Consider the following 26,987-nt stretch of genomic DNA (forward strand, 5'->3'; position numbering starts at 1 on the left):
TGCCATGATCTTTCCTGGGAAAACCACATTTCAAATCTGGCCTCCAAAGCCAGTCGCCGACTGGGCATCCTCCGTCGTGCGAAGTCCTTCCTTGGCACACCTGAGCTCCTCACCAAATACAAGGCTTTCATCCGCAGCTCTATGGAATACTGCTCTCCCCTCTGGTCTGGTGCTCCTGCCTCACACCTAGCCCGTCTTCACGCTGTTGAAACCAAAGCGTTCAGAATCATTGGAATCTCCCACGATGAAGCTAACTCCAAGGGCCTTTCACTCACTCACCGCAGGCAGGTTGGTGGTCTTTCCGTCTTCTACCGACTCCTCTCTGGCCTTGCCCCCCCAGCCCTCTCTGGGCTCTGTCCCCCAAATATTCCTACAGGTCGCACAAGATCTGCCTGCAACCCTCTTATGGTTAAAACTGCCAAAATCAAGACTTTCTGCTCACCTTCACTCCTTCATTCCTATTTTCTCCCGCCTCTGGAACAAACTCCCTCACTCTCTTCAATTCCACTCCACCCTCCAGGTCTTTAAAACAGCTGTTCACCACCATCTCTTATCCTCCCCCATCCAAAACCTTGATCTTTTCTACCCCCGCTAATTTAGGTCCCCTTGTGTTTTATACTTCTCCCACCCGCCCCCCCCCCTTCCCACGCCTCCTGCCCCCAAGCCCCCTCCCTCCCACACTTCTCCCTGCTCTCAAATGTTGTGGTTGTGTGCTTCCCCTTCTCTCCCCATCTTGTCTTCCGCTCCCTCTTTTTGTATATTTTGTTTGTCTGGTTGATTTGTTTGTGAAATAAATGTTAGCTCTTTCACGAGCCTCGATTCAGTATACAAAAAAAAAAAAAAAAAAAAAACCCCGGTCACGGTGTACCTCCGAGCCCCGAGAGGAGTCACGGCAGAAAGATGTGTTATTCTGTGTGTCAAAGATCAATGGTGAAACCACACCAATTGTTACCAACAAACAAGTGTTGTATTAAGGTCACACAAGAATAACAGCACAAAAACAATATTAATCAATTGTACAACCAATATATCATTCCTATGATGATACCATCAGTTTCGTACAATATAACTCACTGTGCTCCAAGTGAGCGAAAATAACATTCCCAATGTCTCTGGCTTTGTCAAATTCTCAATTTGGCTTCAAGCCAAAGTCGATCCACGCTCCAGTGATCGTCAGAACGATGTTGTATCGAGACCAGAATCCCGCTCGGTTGACAGTCACACTGCCAAAGACGGGCAAAGGTGTCCTCAAGAGGCGACTGGGAAATCACACCTTCGGGTATGGATGTTCAACGGCTCCCCACACGGCGAACCACAAATTCCCACTCGAAATCCACGTTACACATGCAAACCAGGCTAACGACTGGATGCGTTGAAATGGTTGGGGCGAGGTGAAAAACCTAGAGCGATGCGAAATCGGGCGCGAGGCAAAATGGCCAACGGCCCGTTCTCGAGACGTAACAGCACTCCAATGATTCTCTTCGGAATCAACCGCAAAACCTGTCACGCAGGTTTAACTGTCACAGCGATAACAACTCTGTCGCAGGAATCCGTTTCCCAGGAAACCCCAAAGTTCGCTAGTGACCCCCGTTCGCCAGCGTTTGCTCCAGACCTCCAAGCAGCTCAGCTCCTTCTCCGACCTCACTTGCTCCACCTCTTCTTCCTCTTGTTCCTCGTCCGGTTCCCGATCCGGTTTCCGGTTTCTTTTTAAAACATTAACTTTTTTTTACCTTTTGAAAACAGATATCTCTATTTCACCTAAACGATAACAATAGTAGTACATGCAACAAAAATGCTTACAGTGGATGAGAACCACAACAATGGAAGTGACGAATCCGTAACAATATACTGTATGAGGCAGGATATACTGTATACAACAAACAACAGGCATTTTAAAAGGCCATTTTCCCTGCAAGAGCGGGGGTTAGCCTTGCAGTCCCCATGACAATGTTCTCCATTTTGCCCGATTTTCTGCATCTCCCCTTGTTAACCCCCTGGCCCGCATTTCTTCTTCGACCATCTTTAGCCAAGTCTTTCTCGGTCTTCCCCGTCCTCTACTTCCTTCTACATTCATTTCCATCACTCTTCTCAACCAGTCACTTTCATCCTTCCTCAACACATGACCAAACCATCTCAAACTGTTTCTCTTCACAGCATCCATCAGGATATACTGTATGAGGCAGGATATATACTGTATGAGGAAGGATACACTGTATGAGGCAGGATAACTGTCAACAACAACAACAACAACATGCATTTTAAAGGCCATTTTCCCTGCTAGAGCGGGGGTTAGCCTTGCGGTCCCCATGACAATCTTCTCCATTTTGCCCTATTTTCTGCATCCCTCCTTGTTAACCCCCTTGCCCGCATTTCTTCTTCCACCATCTTTAGCCAAGTCTTTCTCGGTCTTCCCTGTCTTCTACTTCCTTCGACATTCATTTCCATCACTCTTCTCAACCAGTCACTTTCATCCTTCCTCAACACATGACCAAACCATCTCAACCTGTTCCTCTTCACAACATCAATCACAGGCTCTATTCCCATCATCTTTCACAATTCATCATTTGTCTTCCTCTCTCTCTCAACGATACTCCGCACATCCGTCAAACCATTCGCATTTCCACCCTTTCCAACCTTCGTTGCTGCTCTACATTCATTACCCATGTCTCGCTCCCATAAATCATAACACTTCTCACACATGCAGCATAAACCTTTCCCTTCAGCTTCAACGACACTCCCCTCCTCATCAGCACGCCACTCAGTTCCCGAAACTTCTTCCATGCACATCTCACTCGAGCAACCGTTGCCGAGTCTGATCCACCTTCTCCATTCAGCATGTCTCCGAGGTAGCAAAATGTTTTCACACCTTCCAGCTTCACGCCGTCTCCAAGATCCAACTCAACATTTCCTCCATCTGCAGCTCCCTCTGTGCACACCTTACATTTGAATGTAGCTGCCACACTGGTTAATGACCCTCTCAGACCACTACATTTTTTATGAACCCACTCAGCGCACATTGTACACTGAATGGAGTTCACTCCGACACCCTTCCTACACACAGCACACGGCCACTTCCCAGTTCTTTCCACCTCACCACATGCTTTACCACTTGCCATCACCTTCGTCTTTCCGATATTCACCTTCAGACCTTTTGTCTCCATACATTCCTTCCACGTGTTCATCTTTTCCTTCAGTCCATCCATACTTTCCGCAATCAACACCAGATCATCTGCATACAACAACTCCCACGGTAAACCCTCCTTTACGTTCTGAGCCAGCACCTCCATCACAGCTACAAATAGTAGTGGACTTAGTACCGACCCCTGATGCACTCCCACCTTCACCTCAAACTCACCACTGTTCCCGTCCTTCGTCCTTACAGCTGTGCGCACTCTTTTGTACATTGCCATCACTACTCTGATCAACCATTCCTCCACTCCTAACTTCCTCAATGCCCATGTCAATACTTTGCGTGGAACCCGATCGAATGCTTTCTCCAGATCAACAAACCCAAGAAACAACTTCTTCCTCTTCTCCATGTACTTCTCCTGCAACTGCCTCACAATGAAAAGCGCGTCTGTCGTTCCTCTTCCTGGCATGAATCCAAACTGCATTTCGTCGATCTTCACTTTCTTCCTTATCCTCCTCTCCAACACCCTTTCCAATACCTTCATTCCATGCTCCAATAACTTTATCGCTCGGTACGAGCCACACTCCAGAGGGTCACCTTTCCCCTTGTATAGAGGGACGAGGGTACTCAGTTCCCAATCCACTGGAATGCGGCCTTCTTTCACCACTAGATTACAGATCTCTGTCATTCTCTTCACACCCCAACTTCCTGCTGCCTTTAACATATCTCCCACAACTCCCGTCGGCCCTCCCGCTTTTCTACCCTTCATTGCTTTTATCGCTTCCTCAACTTCCTTCTCAGTTATCTTCTCTGCCGGTCCTAAAACTGGGTACTCTCTACTAGTGAGGTACCCGTGCTACGCACGGGTGGGAGGCCAGAAGCAAACAGACAATGCAGAAACCGCGAATGCTAAAGCATGAAAACAATAAATTGCACATTCCTGTAGCACCTTCAGTCACACGTCAGACATGGACAGCAAGTTCGTGAAGGACTTCCATGAAAAACGTACCCGTTCGCAAACAAACAGGTATGTTTTTTTTCATACCCAGTCAAGGGTGAATCTGCATATGGTGATCCGCGAATTTCACGTTTAGAAAGTAGAAACCGTCACTGCATTTCGTCATTCACTTGAACTCGATATCTCTTTTTTCATTCCAAACAGCATAACTCCAATCACAAATTAAATAGCATGAACATAAAAAATAAACTTTTAACAACATTCGTGACATAAACAAATATTTAAATCCTGATGTGAAGTTCCGTACGGTTGGGTGAACACAATTACAAATTCAAAATCGTAATTGTATTCACTCAATTCCAATCATCAATTGATACTTTAACAAAATACTGTTTTAAATGACGGTTGTATTGGGATATTATCAAACCAGCTCATTGCCGTAATCTGTTCACTTCCGCATTCGCAGAATTCGCAGCAGGTTCGTAATTCATCAGGATTTTCCTCAATTCCACAATGAAATGTGCATGAAATACTGTTCAGCCGTTTTTAATTTTCATGTCATGTTCTTTTGGTGAATTATCGTAGGATTTTACTGCAGGGAAATCGTACTTCACCCGCCGAGCTCTCCTCGCACCTTTCACCCTTATGTCGCAGACAACCAAGTGGTGCTGTGAAACAGCCTCCTCCCCGGGATAGCCTTTGTGTCCCGGAGGTGCCCCCCATCTCGCCTTCGCACCATCAGGTAGTCAACGGTTGTCGTCGACCCACCTGACGTGTACGTAACAAGGTTATTATCCTCTTTCTGGAACTGAGTGTTACAAATCAACAAATCCGCTCCATCATCAAACCCTTTCACCTTCTCCATTCCTCACACCATATCCGTAACCCCCATGAACTCCCTCAAAACCGTTCATACTCCTTCCCACATGTCCATTTAGGTCTCCTCCTACCACAACAACTTCGTTATCTTTCACGTTTTCCATCAGCTTCTCTATCGCACACCAGAACTTGTCCTTCTCTTCATTGCTCCGACCAACCTGCGGAGCATATCCCGCCGAGATGACATTCACCAAGAGCTTTCCAATCATCATTTTCACCATCATCAACCTATCACTCACTCTAGTCACACTCACCACACTGTCTACAAACTCCTCAGAAAACAGGACACCAACACTGGGCACCCTTGCCACACAAACTTGGATTTCTGTCCCTACCTACCCTTCACCATTCTCCCACGACTTCCCTTCCATCTCGTCTCTTGCACACAACATATGTCCACTCTTCTTCTGACCAATACTTCCACCACTTCTCCTGATCTCCCTGTCATTGTCCCTACATTCCATGTCCCAAACCTCAGAAACCGATCTCCACGTCGGGCATCAGACGTTTCGTCGTCATAAATGGAGTGATTTCCTCCCTTGCTTCGATCGGGTTCCCCACCTTGAGTTTTGACGAGAGGGAGTGAGGTCCCCCACGGGGTACTTCGGGACGTACCTGCCCATATGTAATTGTCATGGTTCCCTTTTTGAGGCAGTTTTTTTATGGCCGGATGCCCTTCCTGACGCCAACCCTTTTAGTCGCCTCTTACGACACGCAGGGATACGGTGTACCTATTCTAAACCGGGGTACATACCAGGAGGGATAAGGTGAAATGTAGAAAAATAAAAAGTTGTAAGTTCTCCCATTTTGTGGGTGGTAGTAGCACACACGTGCATGCTGAATCCAAGTGCACGCACTTTTCATGGTTTTGCAGTATGAGAGTCCTGGAAATTTTGGTTCAATGTCCATTTCACCGAATACCGTGAATTGTGAATCCCAGCGGCCATTGTAGGTTTTCAAAAATGATTTTTATGCAAGAACCAGAAAAAAGTTTGCAATTTCATTACTTTCATATATGTGTTTAAAAAAAAACACTCACCACGTGCAACTCCGTACACTGAAATGTATGTATGCGGAAGATGGCGGATGAGTTATGATTCTCTGTGAAACTGAAGCAGTCATTCTCTGGAGTGCCATGATGTCCACGAGTACAGAATAAGATACGCTGCACCGGGAATGAGCAAATCTCACCACCATCTGCATCCAAAATCCTGTCACAAACAGGGACATACATTTGGCACTGGTTAAACAAAAAGCCAACATGTAGTCTGGTTTCTGTGCACCCTTTTGGGGTGGCCTATTTCTGCCATATCCATCAAAATGGCCATGGCAGGGACAGATAGCAAATCCAGTTCATTTTCAGTGACTTAAATCCTTACGTTAAGCTCCTTGCGTTAAATGTTGTCCGGATTGTCAGATTCACAGATACATTGATTTCATGGGTGCTAAGTATAAACTTAACTGGATCAGATGTGCAGGGCAGCATTATTTGTGGTGGTGTAGCGGTTCCCGCTGAATGTACACAATCGCCTTGCACCTGCCAGGACGCGGCCAGGGCGCGATCGCCATGCCGGGCTCGTCCGGACGGGCCCAGACGCGCCTCTCCTGGGCACGCCCGAACCTCCCGGGCACGCCCGGTCTCGTCTTTCCCGGGCATGCCCGCTCTCGCCTTTCCAGGGCTCGCCCAGAGCACCCGGGCACGCCCAGCCTCGACTTGCCAGGCCGCGTCCAGGACGCCCGGGCATGTCCAGACTCGCCTTTCCAGGGCTCGCCCAGAGCGTCCGGGCATGCCCGCTCTCGCCTTTCCAGGGCTCGCCCAGAGCGCTCGGGCACGCCCAGCCTCGACTTGCCAGGCCGCGTCCAGGACGCCCGGGCATGTCCAGACTCGCCTTTCCAGGACTCGCCCTTGACACCCGGGCATGCCCGGTCTCGGTTTTCCCGGGCAAACGCCCGGGCATAAATGTGTATATATATTGCTGCCCGATAAACGGGCTTTTGAGAATACCTGAGCTGTTTTGTTTCAATAAAGCAACTCGGACGAATTCCGTCTTTGGTCGCGTCAATTCTTTCGACTCGCGTTGGAGCGCAGCTCCTTCAGTGGTATATAAATAAATAAGTGTCAGATGCATTTCTTGGATAAAATAATAAATAACAAATAAATAAATCACGTTGCTTTATCTACCCAAAACTCACCTGCCTGTTGCGTCGTCACCGTTCTTCGCTTTGAAGTCATTCATCTGTGTTTACTTGCAATATGTCATTGTAATATGAAATTCCCTTCGTTTTTGATGCGTTGAACAAAAGAAAATTATTGCTGAAAATCAAATTTTAACCCTAAATGAAAACTGCTAATTTGGATTGATTTCAGTAGTTTATGGATCAGGAGGTCACGTGACTTCCGACTGTAAGAATGGCACGGACACTCCATACATGTAATAAAACAAAAATCCTCAAAAGAAATTGAACAAGGTACAAACGTGTGAACCGATAAAGGACCTACCAGTCTTCTGTGCAGGATCTCACATCCAATTTCACTCGTTAAACTTTTGGACAACATCGCTGAACTACAAAACTGACCAACTCAAAAATTGGTTTAAGCTCAGAGGTACTTTCCTATTCACGTCATAGATTCGTTCCTGGAAAACATCGCTTAAATCGAAATAATGTAAAGGGCAGGGCAGTTCGCCGGATGATAGGATTGAGGCAAAGCCTCCAGGACCTTCGCTCTTTGATGAAAGAAAACCTCTCCAACCAAAACTCTTTTGGGTCTTAGGTGCCATTTGGGTCTTCAGGGTCTTTTGGATCCTCTGGGCCTTTAAGGGTATTTTGGGTCTTTGGGGTGTTTTGGGTCTTCAGGGTCTTCGGAGACTATTGGGTCTTCGGGGTCTATTGGGTCTTTGGGGTGTTTTGGGTCTTTGGGGTCTTTGGTGTCTTTTGGGTCTTCAGGGTGTTTTGGGTCTTCAGGGTCTTTTGGGTCTTCGGAGTCATTTGGGTCTTCAGGGTCTTTTTGAGCCTCAGGGTCTTCAAGGGTATTTTGGGTCTTTGTGGTATTTTGGGTCTTTCAGGGTATTTTGGGTCTTCAGGGGTCTTTGTGATATTAAGTGTCTTGGGGGACTTAAAGGGTCGTCAAAGATCTGAGGGGTCTCAGCAGTCTATACGTAATTAAGAGGGTGTTAATTTTATTTGAGGAAGACGTTTTGGTCGCATATAAACATACATACAAACTAGAACGCCACTCAGTAGAGCGCATACTCCCGCCGTGGGTCAGGTTGGAATAGTACGATTTCACAAAAGTTTGAGGGAGTAGTTCAGTGACGACACAAGACAAGACAGACACTGCACAGATATATATTTAGAATATATAGAAGATTGTGGCGGAGCACCGCACTTCAAGATAATGTAAAAAAAAACAAGGCAATTTCACTTACATTTTCGGATTCAGCGTTCAATTCTATATAAGTGAGTGTATTTTGAGGCATGTGTGACTTCAAATAAAACTGTAAGCCTTGAAAAACGTTCGTTTCATTCCTTAGGGATACAACATGTAAAACTGGCCCAAACGTGAAAACAAAACTCGCTCATTTTAAGTCGTACAAGCTAATGCGACCACTCATTCTTCTGGGAAGAATCCCGTGCACATGCTGGTCACACTTATAACTCACCTAAGTCTTTATAAGTTCATCAAATACTGACACCGCGATTAACATTCGCCGAGGTATTAATGTTGATATCTCTTCTGAGGTAAAAAAAAAAAAAAAAAAAAAAAAAACAGTTTTAAAGCATTATACGTATCAAACGATACATTTTATGAAACGGGGAAACCGAATACACACTTTGGTGGTTTTAAAATGACAGAATGTCTTTATTAGAAAGAAAAAAAAAGAACCTTGAAGACGACGCTGCTAACAAAATACACCGCTCTAACGCATAACCACGAGTTTAAACTACATTTACAACAAATATGAAAACTATTTTCATATCACAATGTTATATATAGAATATATAGAAGATAATGTTTAAGAAAATGAGCCTTATCTTCCAATGGTAAACAATCCTTCAAAAAATTACTGGATCCGGAATAATATCCTGGGCTTCACCAAAAACTAATCAATTCTTCCTTATCCCAAGGGCAATCATCCCACTGTAGCGGTTACCTTATTCGCATGTCGGGGTTAACTTATCCGCATGTCGCGGTTAACTTATTCGCATGTGACGGTTACCTTATGTTTGGTCATAATCCACGTGCACGGCCCTGTGGGGCTTTTGGTTTGTTGGACGTGACGCACGCGCGGTTGTCGGAGCCACGCCCTCCGAAGAGGGTTTTGGCTTTATAAAAGCGGTACGACTTCCGTTCGCGTTAGAGTGTGCTGGAGATTTCTGTACCAATAAACAAGCTTCGAACCCGACGAAATGGCCTCGTCTTCTCGCCTTCCATCAACTCCTAAACCACCAACTTTCATCCAAATCCGTTCAGAACTTTTCCAGATATCTTGCGCACACACACAGACACACACACACGGACACACACGGACACACACACACGGACACGATCGAATGCATTACTCCCTAGCGGGAGTAACAAACAGACATGAATAACCATAAAAGTTTGCTCTATTATAATAAGATTGAAAGATCATTGGGTGGGAAAATGATGCATGGTGTGATATTCCACAATGTTGTTTGACAAACTCATGAAATTGGTGGATGTAGAATCGAAATAGAAAATGTAAAACTTTATCCAGGCTAACAAGATGTGCGTTGCCCTGAGGGAACTAACTGTGTTACGTGCGCAAAGCATGTCGATATATCGGACTCGAGTGTGCGAGCGTCAAGTTGAATGTGTGCGCTCGGTAGGTCGGACTCGCTGGGCGGGATGCGTGCCGGGGGGACACAGAGCTCACTGAGCGGGATGCGTGCCGGGGGGACACAGAGCTCACTGAGCGGGATGCGTGCCGGGGGGACACAGAGCTCACTGAGCAGGATACGTGCCGGGGGGGGACAGAGCTCGCTGAGCGTGATGCGTGCCGGGGGGACACAGAGCTCACTGAGCGGGATACGTGCCGGGGGGACACAGAGCTCACTGAGCGGGATACGTGCCGGGGGGAAACAGAGCTCGCTGAGCGGGATGCGTGCCGGGGGGAACAGAGCTCGCTGAGCGTGATGCGTGCCGGGGGGACACAGAGCTCACTGAGCGGGATACGTGCCGGGGGGAAACAGAGCTCGCTGAGCGGGATGCGTGCCGGGGGGAACAGAGCTCGCTGAGCGTGATGCGTGCCGGGGGGACACAGAGCTCACTGAGCGGGATGCGTGCCGGGGGGAACAGAGCTCACTGAGTGGGATGCGTGCCGGGGGGACAGAGAGCTCATTGAGTGGGATGCGTGCCGGGGGAACACAGAGCTCGCTGAGCGGGATGCGTGCCGCGGGGAACAGAGCTCGCTGAGCGGGATGCGTGCCGGGGGGAACAGAGCTCGCTGAGCGGGATGCGTGCCAGGGGGCACCAGAGCTCACTGAGCGGGGTGTGTGCCGGGGGGAACAGAGCTCACCGAGTGGGATGCGTGCCGGGGGGAAACAGAGCTCGATGAGCGGGATGCGTGCCGGGGCGGAAACAGAGCTCGCTGATTGGGATGCATGCCGGGGTGAAACAGAGCTCGCTGATTGGGATGCTTGCCGGGGTGAAACAGAGCTCGCTGAGCGGGATGCGTGCCGGGGGAAACAGAGCTCACTGAGCGGGATGCGTGCCGGGGGGCACCAGAGCTCGCTGAGCGGGATGCGTGCCGGGGGGCACCAGAGCTCGCTGAGCGGGATGCGTGCCGGGGGGCACCAGAGCTCGCTGAGCGGGATGCGTGCCGGGGGGCACCAGAGCTCGCTGAGCGGGATGCGTGCCGGGGGGCACCAGAGCTCGCTGAGCAGGATGCGTGCCGGGGGGCACCAGAGCTCGCTGAGCGGGATGCGTGCCGGGGGGCACCAGAGCTCGCTGAGCGGGATGCGTGCCGGGGGGCACCAGAGCTCGCTGAGCAGGATGCGTGCCGGGGGGCACCAGAGCTCGCTGAGCGGGATGCGTGCCCGGGGGCACCAGAGCTCGCTGAGCGGGATGCGTGCCGGGGGGGAACAGAGCTCATTAAAATGCATGGTGAAGGTAGCGAGTGAAGCTTCGATGGGACGGGCTCTAAAATAACGTGTTTGTGTTTATATATTCATTATTAGACTACTAGTGGGGGGGCCAATGTAGCAGATTGAAATGCCCGGTGAAATTGCTTGTTAATTTTTGGACACTGGTTGGGCTGTCTTTAGGGATGATATAAGTTCTAGAAAAAATATGTCTCCAATTGTTTCAAGTTCTTTATGGCGGCCATTTTGGATTTTCAAAATGGCGGATGTCGAAAACGTAAAATTCCATTATCTTGGCTTCTAAATGACCTAGAGTTTCGATTCTGGTGTCCAGTTGTACATTTTTGGGGATAGAGAATTGAATGAAACCTTCTTTAATAACCTACAAGGGATAAAAATAGGTTTTTATGGCACAGCCGAACCAGTGTCCAAAATCTAACTTAATGCACATCTATCTTAATTGTTATTTGTTATTTGTATGTTCCAGATTCGTGACCCTGAGCTATGATGGAGCCAAAAAGCAAGAAAACCAAGAAAGAAACTGATTTCACACTTTGCATTCAGTGCCAGGATCCCCAAGGTGCACTAGTGACTGAGCCAGCACTGGGCTCATATGCAAAGTTTCTCCAGTTCATCCAGGAGAGGGCACGATATGGTGATGCCGACTTCAAACAGATCAGCGAACGATTAAGCTGTTTCACTGCCACTGACTTGAGGAACAATAAAGCAAAGTGGCACCGGGCATGTTATGGATCTACATGCAACACTGCTCACCTGGAGCGTGCTAGAGTTCGCCACCAGAAAGCCTGCGAACATGGCGACACCCAGCATCTTCATAAGAGGTGTGGACGTCCTTCTTCTGCACCTGCCGCTGCAAGTACCTCAGGTTCTACGCAAGACGAGACTCTTCGCTTCACACGTTCATCATCAACTCCATTCAACAGAGACCTTTGTTTCTTCTGTCAAGAGGTCACTAAGGAAAGTGTACATGTTGTATGCACGTTCAACGCAGGTAAACAGCTGAAGAAAGCTGTTGAAGAAGGCAGCAACCACAAGTGGAAAGTTCAGCTGAGTGCTGCCATCAGTGCACATGATGCTCATGCGATCGACGTCAAGTATCATCTCCCATGCTGGGTGCAGAATGTCCAACGTGCTCCCAAGAGTGGGACATCAAGTGATGACAAAGAACACATACTGCAAGAAACTAATGTTATCAAAATAGCCGCAGACATTGAGTTTGTCAGCCTTGTTCGCTCTCTACTCCAAGCTGGTGAAATTCTCAACATGTCTGACCTGAAGTCGGTTTACTCCAGGATTCTTGACAATAATGGTGTGCACAATGTCCCATCACCTACTACCCAAGGCATGAAGGAGAAAATCAACTCTCACATTGATGACGTTCACTTCATGAAACCAAAACGTCGAAACGAGTCAGACTGTGTATTCTCCACTGCCGTGCGTGATGCAGCTGTCGAAGATGCAATGACGAAGACAAATGAAAAAAACATCGAACAACTGTTTGAGAGTGCCTCTGTTCTCCGCAGTGCCATTGCTTGTCAGAACAAGCACCCATGGCAATTTGAAGGAGAAATGAACACTGATGATGCTGAAAAGCATGTACCCAAAGTACTCTATGCTTTCCTCCGCTGGCTACTGGAAGGACCAGCCACGAGCATTGAGCCAGAGACTATGCGCTCAGCCACTATTCATCGAGATGTTATAACCATCAGTCAGAACATCATGTACGGCTACAAGTCAAAACGCCAAGTCACGTACAAGCCCAAAGAGCCAGATGCACCATTCCGCCATCGCTTAGAATGGCCACAGCAGCTTGCCGTTGCCATTGTAGTCCATCAGTCCACCAGAAACAAGAAGCTTCTGGATTTCCTGCATGGGTTCGGTCTGTCTGTTGATTATAGTCGGATCTTGCGGTTGGAGACACAGCTGGCCAACTCAGTCATAGAGTCTACGACAGAACAGGGTGTATACTTTCCAAGAACCATGCGCATAGGGACGTTTGTCTTCTTTGCAGTGGACAACAGTGACTTCAATGAAGACACACCTGATGGGAAGCGGACACTCCATGCTACAGCCTGGGCACTCTACCAACGACGGGAACATGCACCCTCCACAGATGAACATAGAACACTGACACTACATGACCGAAAGGCCAGACACCGCTCACTCAAGGTTCTGACTGCTCCAGACTTTGTTCCTTGCCAAGCACCAAACAAACAATCTGCCACAGGTACCACGTATAGCTTCAAGACACGGTCAAACCCAGATGTCACCAAGCCGTACTCTGCGACGGACACAGTGTGGCTACTTTCACGCACAATCATGCGAACAGCTGAAGCTGAGGACGTACAAGACGACATCATCCCACCAGATGACCAGCTGCAAGCTGCAGAACCCCAGCATGCTGACCCTGTTGGGTCACTCGTCCACGATCCAAAACAACCACCTGGCAGTAGGATCAAGCATCACGATATCCCAACTTGGACAGCCTACAACTCACTGCTCTCCTCTTCGAAGCCTCTGACAGAGGTCAACGCCCTGCCATTGGTAGCAGCACCAGCCCATGAATGGCAAACACTGATAACAGTCTTGAAACAGACACAGCAAATCAACTGCATGGTCATGGGTCCCGATAGGAAGACAGTGATCACCTTAGACATGGCCCTGTATGAGCGAGCCAAACAGCTGGAGATGACCAGAGATGACTGCAAAGGCAAGTGGGTACTGCGACTAGGGGAGATGCACACTGTGATGGCTGCACTGAGGGCTGCTGGGAATGCCATAGAGGACAGTGGTCTTGACGAGGCTTGGTCTGAGGCTGATATCTATGGCCCAACAACGACCAGACAAATACTGGAAGCCAAGCACATGAAGAGGGCTTTGGAGGCCCACATCACCACTGTCCAAGCCCTCTTCGACCTCTATGTGGACGAATTCTTCCAAGAGCATCCCCATCTGAGGGGCCCATGTACCCAGTCAGCACAACAGGTTGCCCAGAGCTGTCATCTACACAACCGAGAGGAGATGACAAGCGCGCAGAACAACATGCTAGCTGTCCTCGAGTCAAACGAAGTCCTGGAGGCCATGGCAAAGTTTGATGAGAGGAAAGAAGCCAAGAGTCCACTATTCAAGTTTGTGCGACGCTACATGCGGATGATAATGCTGATATACACATTCATCCGTGCCACCCGTGATGGACAATTTGAGCTTCACCTGTCTTCACTGGATGAGATGTGCATATACTTCTTTGCACATGACAAACAGAAATATGCCAGGCTGACTCCCCGGTACCTTGCAGAGATGAAGGCCCTGAAGATGACAGATCCAGGGATCTACCAAGAGTTCATGGATGGGAACTTCAGTGTCCATAAGAATGAAATCCCCTTCTGTGCTGTAGGTGTGGACCATGCACTGGAGCACATCAACAGGATCATGAAGGTGACAGGGGGTATTGTGGGCATTACCCAGAATGCCAGTGCCCGCGAAAGGTTCTTTCTGACAGCACCAGAGCTGAGTAGGCTTGCTGAAGAAGCCCGTCAGATGGCTGGCTCACAATCAGCTACACGCAAGGAGCACCACGACCTATCAACCACAGTCTGGGCTCGGCAGGAAGACAGCATTCGTCGACTGAAGAATGTGATCAGAGAGTCCATGAATCCCATGACGCATGAGGGTGAAGACCTGACGACTATCATCACCAAGGTGGTGATGCCAGCTGAAGTACAGAAGGATGTCTGCAACCAAGATGAGATTGGTCAGAAAGCGTATAACACGTTTGTTGCAGAGCGCATCAACACAAATGAAATCAACCTTTGGGCCAGAATGGGAAAGGTCAAACTGAAGATGTGGAAGAGTGCCAGGAAAGCTGTGAAGCACAAACTGGCAGACAAGGTTGTAGAGCTGAAAGACGACAGGTCACTGTTTGCGCGCATGCTGATCGTGGCCCGCTCACGACCAGAGATCAACTTGAAGGATGCCATAGGTCAATATGAATTCACCGCGCTTCCACGAACCCTCTTTGCAATGGCTGGGACACTACTACCATGCACAGACAAAAGCAAGCTCATGGGCATCCTAGAAGATCTACCCAAGAAGTCAACTGGCACTGGTCAGCAGCCAGACGACGACAATCCTGAACATACTCCACCCCCTCCCAAGAAGGTGACTGTCATAGACGGCATGGCATTAGTGCAAGCAATGGGTAAGCCACAATGGGTCAAAACATGTGCCCAGTGGGCTGGCCATTTCAATGCAACACTGGACTGCAAGACCAACGGGTATGATGAAGTCCACCTCGTGTTTGACCGATATGATCTGCCAAATTCACTGAAAGAGGCCACACGGGAGAGGCGCCAAGGTGGCAAGCCGCCCACTGCTTACCACGTTCAAGACAGCACCCCGATTGGGAAACTGACAGCAAAACAGTTCCTGTCGCACACCAACACCAAAGATGAGCTAACTGTCTATCTGGCAAAGAAAGCTCTGTGTCACTTTGAGGGGACTACCAAGGTCTTCATCGTCACTTCAAGGCAGGATGTCTTCTCCAACTGCATGGATGTACAGCATCTCCGTAGCTCCCAGGAGGAGGCTGATACGAGGATCTTTCTTCACAGTCTAGATGCCGTCCGAAGAGGTGCAACACAGCTGTACATTCAGTCACCTGATACTGATGTATTCATCCTAGCACTCCACCGGTACCATGAACTATGCAAAGACACATACTTCATCACGGGTGTGGGGAACAAGAAGAGGCAAATCTCACTGGAACCAATAGTACATGAACTTGGTGTCAGGAAGGCTGCAGCCCTACCAGGATTCCATGCATTCACGGGAGCAGACCAGACTGGTCGGTTTGCCGGCAAGGGAAAGCTCACATGTTGGCAAGCCCTCAATAGGTGCTCTGTTGAGGTGGTATCTGCGTTTCATGACCTTGGGGCCTCTGAGGAGCTGAGAGCTGACACAGAAAGTGACATTGAGGCATTTGTATGCCAGCTGTATGAGCCTCGTACTACAGTTGTGGATGTGGGCAAGCTGAGGTGGAGACTGTTTACCAAGAAACAGCTAGAGGCACAGAAGCTGCCACCAACACGGGGAGCTTTACATGAAGCCATTGCTCGTGCACATTTCCAGGCCATGGTGTGGCATCAGGCTGATGTACCGGACCCCCAGCTTCCACAACCAACAGAACATGGATGGAGAGCAGAAGGAGATCAGCTGGTGCCCATCACAACCAAGGACCCTCCAGCCCCAGCTGCCATCACACATCTAATCAAATGTAACTGCAAGAAGACCCAATGCATGTCTCACTGCTCATGCAGGTCTCAGCATCTCAACTGTTCTGAGATGTGTATGTGTGGGGCAGATGAAGAGGTGTGTGGTAACACGGGTCAGGAGCGCCCCATGGGAATCGATAACACTGATGATGAGGAGGATGGAGATCCTTCAATGTAACAATGAACACTGCCAACTAAAAATATTGCACAAAGACATTATAAGTGTACATTTGAACACTAAAGTCCAGCCTTTATGTGATTTAGAAGTGAAAATGATGGAAAAAAATATATATATGTGTTGGCATAAGTGCGTGAAAATCCAAGATGGCTGCCATAAGAACCCTTTTGATCATATGTAGGTGTATAAATGTGTGTTTATTGGATTAAGTATCCGCAAATATGTACATTTGGACACCAAAATTAACACTCTAGGTCATTTAGAAGCCAAGATAATGACAATTTCGGTTTTCAACAAACGCCATTTTGATAATCCAAAATGGCCGCTATAAAGAACTTGAAAAAAATGGAGACATATTTTTTCTACAACTTCTATCATCCCTAAAGACAACCCAACCAGTGTCCACAAATTAACATTTGAATTCAACGGGAAAACATTGGCCCCCCCACTATACATATCATGTTACGATTTTAAAAACGTTTGGGAGTGAAGCAGCAGATATTTATACGCGTGTTCCTTGTGTAAGGGGAGATAGTAGTTGTGAGTTGTGATTTGGTTGTTTGGAATCGCAAAATTCCAAATGGCGCGTCTTGTCATATACTACGTAAACTACCAAGTTGCAGTCACGAGTGGTGGAAATTGATTTTACCTGAATTTTGTGTCCAATTGAGCTTTACTTTGCGTGTATATAAAAGAATGGAGGCCTCCCTTTTGCGACCCAAATATAAGAAACACACATCCTAAATTTTAGGGGCCCAGCTTGCATTGGTTACATCATCACAGAAAACTGTTTACGTGGTAGTGCATCTCACCTCACAGCTCCTCCAGGTGTACGTGGTACTGAAAGCATGACAGTGAGCGGGGCATGTTGCTGCTCTCGCAAGATAGCCATGGTCCTTTGGGCCTCTGCTTCACTACGTGGAGCATTCACACTTGAAGAGCCATGGTAAGATAGTTCAAAGAACACCAATGGTTCCACATCACTCGATGGTACCGCTGACGCTGATGATGACTCGACAGACGAGCTGATCAATGAATTGTTGGCATCACAGTTTGAATGTTCCAACACAGTCGGCTCCACAGAGACCACATCATTGTGAATTAGCAGTCCTGGGATTCTTCCTGCATAATCGTGTTCATCCAATTCGCTGAATGCACTCTGTCAAAGTTCAGAAGGTAAAAAGAAAGCTTTTTAAAACGAAATGTTTTTTTTATTTAAACACACATTGTTTAGGGTTCATGGAGTAGCTTGTAAATATATTGCAAATCGGACAAGGACATTTATTTTTATTTTATTTATTAATTTTTGTATACAAAGTCCAGGCTCGTGTAAGAGCCAACACATAAAGCAAAACTAGACAATGCGACTGTCGCCAATATGCCTCCGCATAGTCCCACAACGAATAGATGCCATCACTCTGCATATGTATGGGTAGGGGATCACGTTTGTGAAGTTTCGTGTTGATCGGATAAGGTTCGCTTTTCTATCCAAGATCGCTGCCAAACCACGTGACCTATGACATCATCATTTTCAAGCTATTATGCAACAGTGCTGTTAGATGATATCTGTAAAATTTTGCATCGATAGGGTGAGCGGTTTCAGAGATATAATTATTTAATATTTTCCTTCAATCCAATATGGCTGCCAGACCATGTGACCTATGATGTCATAAATTTAATATTTCAATACAAATAGGTCATAGATCTGTCATAGATCAAATGGATTTACACAATCTGTCAATTTCCCGAGCCGGATCTCAGTCAATGGAGCATCTTCTCTTCTGGACTTGGTTATGACTAACTTCCCTGAAAATGTCTGCTGCTCTTCTTCTGCTCCAATCGGCTCATCTGATCATGTGCTTGTTAAAGTGGACATCTCTCTGACCATTCTCAGGGAGCCTGCTCAGTGTCGACGAGTCTGGTATTTCACTCAGGCCAACTGGCACGGTCTTCAAGCAGCCATTAATCATCTGGACTGGTCTCCCATCTCTACCACCTCTGACATCAACTCATCCTGGGAATTCTTCCAAAGTAAATTGCTCTCTCTCATGCACAGATTTATACCATCTCGTCTTCAGTTGTCATACCCTTCCTCCCGTCCATGGAACACGGATTCTTGTGGTGAAGCTGTTGCCCAGAAACAACTTGCCTTTGTCTCCTGGAAAGCAAATCCAACGGAAGGAAATCTCATTTCCTTTCACAAAGCCCGAAACAAGTGTGTGTCCACCCTCAGGAGAGCCAGGAAACAATATCTCTCCGTTCTCAAGACCGAACTCTCTATCCGTCTCCCTCTTCCAAATCCTGGTGGCGTCTGGTCAAATCTGTTTCTGGTGTTCGTTTCCCCTCCATCCCCTCCCTTACCTCAAACGGCTACACAGCTGAATCCACACGTGAAAAAGCTGAATGCCTCAACTCTGTGTTTGCCTCTAAATCTTGTGTCCCAAACCCATCCCTCTCTGTAGCCGCCGTACCCAGTCGTACCCAGCTGCTCCTGGACTCCGTGTCCTTTCCTCCTGACAAGGTGGAAAAGTTTCTGTCAACCCTCGACTCTGATTCTGCAACTGGACCTGACGGCATCAGCCCACGGGTCCTAAAATCCTGTTCTTCTGCTCTTTCACTCCCTCTCTCTGTTCTCTTCACCCTCTCTTTTGCTCAAGGTCAACTGCCATCTGCTTGGAAATCAGCCAACATCACCGCTTTGCACAAAAAAGGTGCAAAAACAGATCCTAGCAACTACAGACCAATCAGCCTTCTCCCAATTATCAGCAAAGTCATGGAATCCATCATTGCTTCGGATATGAAATCTTTCCTCTTCTCCAATGGCTTGATCTCTGATCATCAATTTGGTTTCAGACCAGGTCACTCGACTCTGGACATGCTGCTGTCTCAACAATGGATGGAGGTCCTCAATGCCAAACAGGAAATTAGAGCTGTCTCCCTCGACATATCACGTGCCTTCGATACGGTCTGGCACCCCGCTCTGCTCACCAGACTCTCCTCCTTTGGTATCCATGGAAATCTCCACGCATGGCTGGCAGACTTCCTCTCTAGTCGTAGTCAACGTGTGGCCCTGAATGGGTTTCTCTCATCTCCTCTTCCTGTTCAGGCTGGAGTTCCCCAAGGCAGTGTTCTGGGCGCTGTGCTTTTTCTGGTCTTCATTAATGATCTCTCTGACTCTCTTGAAAACCCTCTCTATCGCTTTGCTGATGACTCCACTCTCTGCCGCTCCATTCCTCATCCCTCAGATCGGCAGTCTGCAGCCTCCTCACTCTCTGCAGACCTGGACAAAATCACAGACTGGGCAAACAAGTGGAACATGTCTTTCAATCCTGACAAATCTCACACTCTTACGATGTCTCTCCGAAAAGACCGACTGGACAACCCTCCCATCTACTTTCTGAATAATCCTCTCCAAGAGGTTCTGTCACTCAAGCTTTTGGGTCTCACTATCTGCCATGATCTTTCCTGGGAAAACCACATTTCCAAGCTGGCCTCCAAAGCCAGTTGCCGACTGGGCATCCTCCGTCGTGCGAAGTCCTTCCTTGGCACACCTGAGCTCCTCACCACATACAAGGCTTTCATCCACAGCTCAATGGAGTACTGCTCTCCCCTCTGGGCTGGTGCTCCTGCCTCACACCTAGCTCGTCTTCATGCTGTTGAAACCAAAGCATTCAGAATCATTGGAATCTCCCGCGATGACGCTATCTCCGAGGGCCTTTCACTTACTCACCGCAGGCAGGTTGGTGGTCTTTCCGTCTTCTACCGACTCCTCTCCGGCCTTGCTCCCCCAGCTCTCTCTGGGCTCTGTCCCCCAAATATTCCTACAGGTCGCACAAGATCTGCCTGCAACCCTCTTATGGTTAAACTGCCAAAATCAAGACTCTCTGCTCACCTTCACTCCTTCATTCCTCTTTTCTCCCGCCTCTGGAAGAAACTCCCTCGCTCTCTTCAATCCCACTCCTCCCTCCAGGTCTTCAAAACAGCTGTTCACCATCATCTCTTATCTTCCCCCATCCAAATCCTTGATCTTCTCTACCCCCGTTAATTTACCCCAAATCCACTTTTTGAGGTGCCGACTTCTTTCCTGGAAGTGCTTGGTGTCCTTGCGTTTTATACCTATCCTGCCCCCCCCCCCCCCCCCCAGGCCCTCTCCCTCCCACACATCTCCTGATGTCCCTGCTCTCAAATGTTGTGTTTGTGTGCTTCCTCCCCTTCACTCCCAATCTTGTCGACCGCTCCCCTTTTTATATACTTTGTTTGCTTGTTTGTTTGATTTGTTTGTTTGATAAATGTTAGCTCTTTCACGACTCATGCAATTTCAGATTTTTAGGATAAGGAATTCGAATAAAACATTTTTGGCTGGTATACCACTTCACCTATGATGTCATCATTATCATGCTTTTGTTCCCCATTGGGAGTACTTCACAATGTTTCAAGTTTCAAATTTTTCCATTTAGCGGTTTACGAGAAATAATTTTTTAATTATCTGCTTTTAATCCAAGATGGCTGCCATACCACGTGACCTATGACATCACAATTCTCATAAAAACATTTTGCATGGATGTCACTCCTACCCTGAAAGTTTCGTCTCAATCGGACATATGGTTGCTGAGAAAAACAAAGTTTAGCCCGCACGAATAGACGGACGACGGACGGACAACCCGAAAATATAATGCCTCCGGCGACTTTGTCGGCGGGGGCATAAAAACACAAACAGAAACAAGATTCAAGATTCTGGATTCAAGAGTCTTTATTATTACATGTCCCATACAAATATAAGGCAGTAAAATTCTTAAGTATTGGCTCCTCGACTTTGCAGTAACAATAAATAAATAACAATATAAAACAAGCATTCTGAGTATTGCGCTGCAATTCATGTCCCCTCCCGGCAGTCTGTCGTCCGGAAAACTGTTGGGGAAATTAAAAAGGGTTATTCACCCACAGGTTCTGAATCGTTCCCAATCGCTAATTACCTCAGGACGGGCTCACCTGTGATTCACACTCGGGACTTCGATTTATACACCTTGCCGACACGTCAGCAGAAGCACGAGAAAATAAGTTGTTGATAAAGAACCTTTTGAGTCGCTAAATATCAGTAATTTATTATATTTTCCGGTTCACGGTCAATGATCGATGTGTATATATATGCTGCTCGGCTTGGCTCTGCCCCTCCCGAAAGCGCGCGCTGTGTCGTGCTTTTGACGTTCGCGAGACGAGGCTGAGGGCACGCGGTGCGGCTTGAGGAGAACTCTAGAATAAACAAAGTGCCATAACTTTGTCAAAAATGATCGAAACGTCTTGAAGTTCGAACTTGATTTGTAACTTATCATGAGGAAACCATGTACCAAGTTTGAAAACATTAGCATTAAGAGTTTAGAAAAAAAGTCCGGAAAACTGTTCTTTGCGTGACGGACTGACAGACGGACAGACGGAGGGACGGCGTGCAAACCTATAGTCCCCTCCGGTGCACACCGGTAGGGGACTAATAATAGTAAGTAGAGAATAATAATGGCAAATAGCAGCAATATTAATAATAAGTAGCAGCAATAATAAAGTGATGAACAGTGATAATAAAGTGATAAATAACAGCGGCAGTAATATAAATATAAGTAGTGTGTAGCAGTAGCAGCCAGACAGGCAACAGGTCACCGGCAATCAGTGTTCATTGTTCACGAGCCTGGTTGCCTGATGAAAAAAACTGTCTCTTAGCCTGTTAGTTCGGGCCTTGAGGCTGCGATACCGCTTGCCAGACAGTAGCAGCTGAAACAGTCCGTGGTTGGGGTCTAATAATCCTACGGGCTTTTCTGACACACTCTCCATTGTATATATCCTGGATGGAGGGAAGCTCACATCCACTGATGCACTGGGCTGACCATACGACCCTCCCCAGTGCTTTGCGGTTGAGGGCAATCTAGTTCCCATACCAGGCAGTGATGCACCCAGTCAGGATGCTCTCTATTGTGCCTCTGTAGAAGGCCCGTAGGATATTCGGCCCCATGCCAAACTTCTTCAGCCGTCTGAGGTGGAAGAGGCGTTGCGGAGCCTTTTTCACCACTTGACTGGTGTGCTCGTTCCAAGTGAGGTCCTCGGTGATGTGATTGCCGAGGAACTTGAAGCTTCTGACTCTAAACAGCAGACCCGTTGATGGCGATGGGGTCCAACCTCTCTCCTCTCCTCCTGAAGTCCAGGATCAGCTCTTTTGTTTTCTCGACGTTGAGAGAGAGGTTGTTTTCCTGGCACCACTGTGTCAGGTTGTTGACCTCTCTCCTGTAGGCCGTCTCGTCCCTGTGGGTGATCAGGCCTATCACTGTTGTGTCGTCGGCGAACTTAATCACTGAGTTGGAGCTGTGCGTGGCCACGCAGTCGTGGGTGTACAGGGAGTAGAGGGGGGGGGGGCTCAGCACACAACCCTGCGGGGCTCCTGTGTTGAGGGGCAGAGGGGCAGAGGTGTTGGAGCCCATCCTCACCACCTGGGGTCGACCCGACAGAAAGTTCAGGATCCAGCTGCACAGGCTGGGGTTAAGTCCTTGGCCCCTTAGCTTGGTGTCGAGTCTGGAGGGGACTATTGTATTGAATGTTGAACTGTAATCTACAAACAGCATCCTCACATAGGAGGTCCTCTTCTCCAGGTGGGTGAGGGCAGTGTGGAGTGTTGTGGCTATGGCCTCGTCCGTGGATCTGTTTTGCCGGTAAGCAAATTGGTGGGGGTCTAGGGTGGGTGGTAACATGCCACAGATAAGATCCTTAACCAGCTTCTCAAAGCATTTGCTCACGATGCGAGTGAGGGCAACAGGACGCCAGTCATTTAAGCACGTTACCTTGCTTTTCTTCGGCACTGGAACAATGATGGATGACTTAAAGCAGGAGGGGACTGTACACGTAGAAAGGGAGAGGTTGATTATGTCCATAAACACACCAGCCAGCTGCGCAACGCACTCTCTAAACACTTGGCCTGGGATGCCGTCTGGTCCGGCCGCCTTGCGGATGTTGATGTGCCTGAATGCCTTGCGCACGTCGGCCTCGGTGACGGCCAGAGTGCTGGACGTGTCGGAGGTGGTGGCGACTCCCTCTGGGAGGTTGGTGTTATGAACCTCAAAACGGGCGTAAAAACCATTTAGCTCGTCTGGGAGGGAGGCTGCAACGTTAGCTACACAGTTGGGTCTCCCTTTAAAGTCCGATATTATGTGTCGTCCCTGCCACATACTACGTGAGTCATTCCCACTTAGCTGTGTCTTGATCTTTTCTCTGTATTTTCGCTTTGCTGCCTTGATCGCTCTGCGAAGGTCGTAGCGGGTTTTCTTTACTTCCGCTTCGTCTCCCGAGGTGAAGGCGGTGTTTCTTGCTTTGAGGGCAGCTCGCACAGAACTGTTGATCCATGGCTTTTGGTTTGGATACACTCGGACTATTTTTGTGAGGGCAACGTCCTCTGTACACTTCCGAATGAATCCAATGACCGTTTCCGCGTACTCGTCACTGTTGTTTTCTGACACGTCCCAAAACATCTTCCAGTCCGCCTGATCAAAACAGTCCTGTAATACGGTGAGCGATTGGTGAGGCCAGCGGTGGATCGTCCTCACGGAGGGCGCTGCTTGCTTCAGCTTCTGCCTATAGGCAGGCAGGAGCAGGAGCAGGATGGAGGAGTGATCCGATTTGCCGAACGGTGGGCGGAGGAGGGGTTTGAAGGCATTGCGGAAGGGAGAGTAGCAATGGTCGAGTAAGCTGTTTCCCCCGTATGTTTACATCGATGTGTTGAAAGTATTTCGGTAATACCTTCCTCAGAGACGCTTGGTTGAAGTCCCCAACCACCATGAAAGCAGCCTCTGGGTGCTTGTCTTCCAGGTTACTAATTGACCCATACAGTTCCTTGAGTGCCAGGTCCGTGTCGGCTTGGGACGGGATGTACACAGCTATCACAACAATAGCCGTGAACTCCCTGAGCAGCCAGAATGGCCGACACAGGAGCACAAGATATTCCAGGTCTGGGGAGCAAAAAGACTTGAGGGAATGAACGTTCTTAGGATCACACCAAGCGTCGTTAACCATGAAACATACACCCCCTCCCTTGTGCTTACCAGAGAGTTCTTTTGACCTGTCCACGCGGAACACTGAGAACCCCGAAGGTACGATGGCCTGGTCCGGAATATCTTGCGACAACCACGTTTCTGAAAGGCAGATGACGTTACAATCCCTTGTTTCCCGCTGGAAGGAGATCCTTGCTCTCAACTCGCACAGCTTTTTGTCCAGGGATTGTACATTGGCTCGCAGAATGCTGGGAAGCGGAGGGCGGTTGGCACGCCGCCTCAGCCTCACCAGCACCCCGGCTCTTGTTCCACTTCTTCAGCGACGCTTCCGACACCTCCCCCCTGGTAACGCTGCTATTGTGTGTGGGTCCTCTGCGTCGCGAATGAAAACAGGGTCCCGGTGGAAAAACTCTGGCTTAATGTGAATGATCGCCGAGTTTTTTTTATATCCAACAATGTGTCTCTGTCATATCTAATAGAACTGGCAGCTTTAGATATAAAAATAACACTTAAAAACAGTAAAATAAGCAAAAATCTGCAAAGTCGGCGAGGAGCGCAACACGTGGTGACCATACGCGGCGCCATCATCACGTGACATCAAAATGAGGCTCAACACACATGAAACATAATAAAGGGAGCAAGAGAGAGGGGGCAGCACAACAACAGCAGAGAAAAAGGACATTGGGAGATCTGTGGAAGGGAAAGAGCTGGGGTGGGGTACAAGGGATACACAAGATGGATACTACAAGGACTTTCAGGAAAGAAATCCGAATTTGTAAAAGGTGGATTTGGGTTAAATTAACGGGGGTAGAGAAGATCAAGGATTTAGATGGGGGAAGATAAGAGATGATGGTGAACAGCTGTTTTGAAGACCTGGAGGGAGGAGTGGGATTGAAGAGTGAGGGAGTTTGTTGCAGAGGCGGGAGAAAAGAGGAATGAAAGATTTAAGGTGAGCAGAGAGTCTTGATTTTGGCAGTTTCACCAGAAGAGGGTTGCTGGCAGATCTTGTGCGTCCTGCGGGAATATTTGGGGGACAGAGCACAGACAGAGCTGGGGGAGCAAGGCTGGAGAGGAGCCGCTAGGAGACAGAAAGACTACCAACCTGCCTGTGGTGAGTGAGTGAAAGGCCCTCAGGATCAGCTTCACCGGGGCATATTCCAATGATTCTGAAAACTTTGGTTTCTGCAGTGTCAAGTCGAGCGAGGTGTGAGGCAGGAGCACTAAACCAGAGGGGAGAGCAGTATTCCATTGAGCTGCAGATGAAAGCTTTATATGTGGTGAGAACCTCAGTCGAGCCAAGGAAGGACTTCACACGATGGATGATGCTCAGTCGGTGACTGGCTTTCGAGGACAACTTGGAAATGTCGTTTTCCAAGGAAAGATCATGGCAGACAGTGAGACCCAAAATCTTGAGTGATGGAACTTCTTGGAGAGGATTGTTGACAAAGTAGATGGGAGGGTTTTCCAGACGGTCTTTTCGGAGAGACAAAGTGAGAGTGTGAGGTTTGTCAGCATTGAAAGACATGTTCCACTTGTTTGACCAGTTTGCGATTATATACAGGTCTGCAGAGAGTGAAGAGGATGCAGACTGCCGATCTGAGGGATGAGGTATGGAGCAGCAGAGAGTTTAGTCATCAGCAAAGAGATAGAGGATTTTCCAGAGGGTTGGAGAGATTAATGATGAAGACCAGAAAAGGCACGGGGCCCAGAACACTGCCTTGGGGAACTCCAGCCTGGACAGGAAGGGGAGATGAGAGAATTCCATTTAAACACACACACTGACTACGACAGGAGAGGAAGTCGGCAAGTCATGCGTGGATATTTTCATGGATCCCATAGGAGGAGAATTTGGTGAGCAGAGTGGGGTGCCAAACCGTATCGAAGGCATGTGATATGTCAAGGGAGACAGCTCTGATGTCCTATCTGGCGTTGAGGACCTCCATCCATTGTTGAGACAGCAGAAGCAGCATGTCCAGAGTAGAGTGACCTGGTCTGAATCCAAATTGATGATCCGAGATCAAGCCATTGGAGAAGAGGAAGGATTTGATATCCGAAGCAATGATGGATTCCATGACTTTGCTGATAATTGGGAGCAGGCTGATTGGTCTGTAGTTGAAAGGATCTGGTTTTGCACCTTTTTGTGTAAAGCGGTGATGTTGGCTGATTTCCAAGCTGATGGTAGATGACCTTGAGCAAAAGAGAGGGTGAAGAGAATAGAGAGGGTTTAGCCCATACGAGGTTGAAAATGCATTGAAAGAGCGGAAGAGCAGGATTTTAGGAACCGTGGGCTGATGCCATCTGGTCCAGTTGCAGAATCGGAGTCGAGGTTTGACAGAAACTTGTCCACGTTGTCAGGAGAGAAAGCCACAGAGTCCAGGATCACCTGAGTAGGACTGGGTAAGGTGGGTACGGGATGTACGGG

General features: G+C 48.2%; 1 protein-coding gene across 1 annotated transcript in view; it reads right to left on the reverse strand.

Moving 5' to 3' along the window:
- Positions 1–26,987, reverse strand: part of LOC137414735 (rab GTPase-activating protein 1-like) — a 370,611-nt gene that overhangs the window by 329,124 nt on the left and 14,500 nt on the right. The window contains exons 3-4 of the mRNA XM_078766930.1: positions 17,357–17,703; positions 6,007–6,178 (exon numbers count right to left, since the gene is read on the reverse strand). Coding sequence (XP_078623056.1) covers positions 6,007–6,178; positions 17,357–17,703 — 519 coding nt within the window. The remainder of the gene's footprint in view (positions 1–6,006; positions 6,179–17,356; positions 17,704–26,987) is intronic.

Source organism: Myxine glutinosa, chromosome 13, assembly GCF_964187855.1.
Source record: "Myxine glutinosa chromosome 13, kmMyxGlut1.1, whole genome shotgun sequence".
Classification (NCBI taxonomy): domain Eukaryota; kingdom Metazoa; phylum Chordata; class Myxini; order Myxiniformes; family Myxinidae; genus Myxine; species Myxine glutinosa.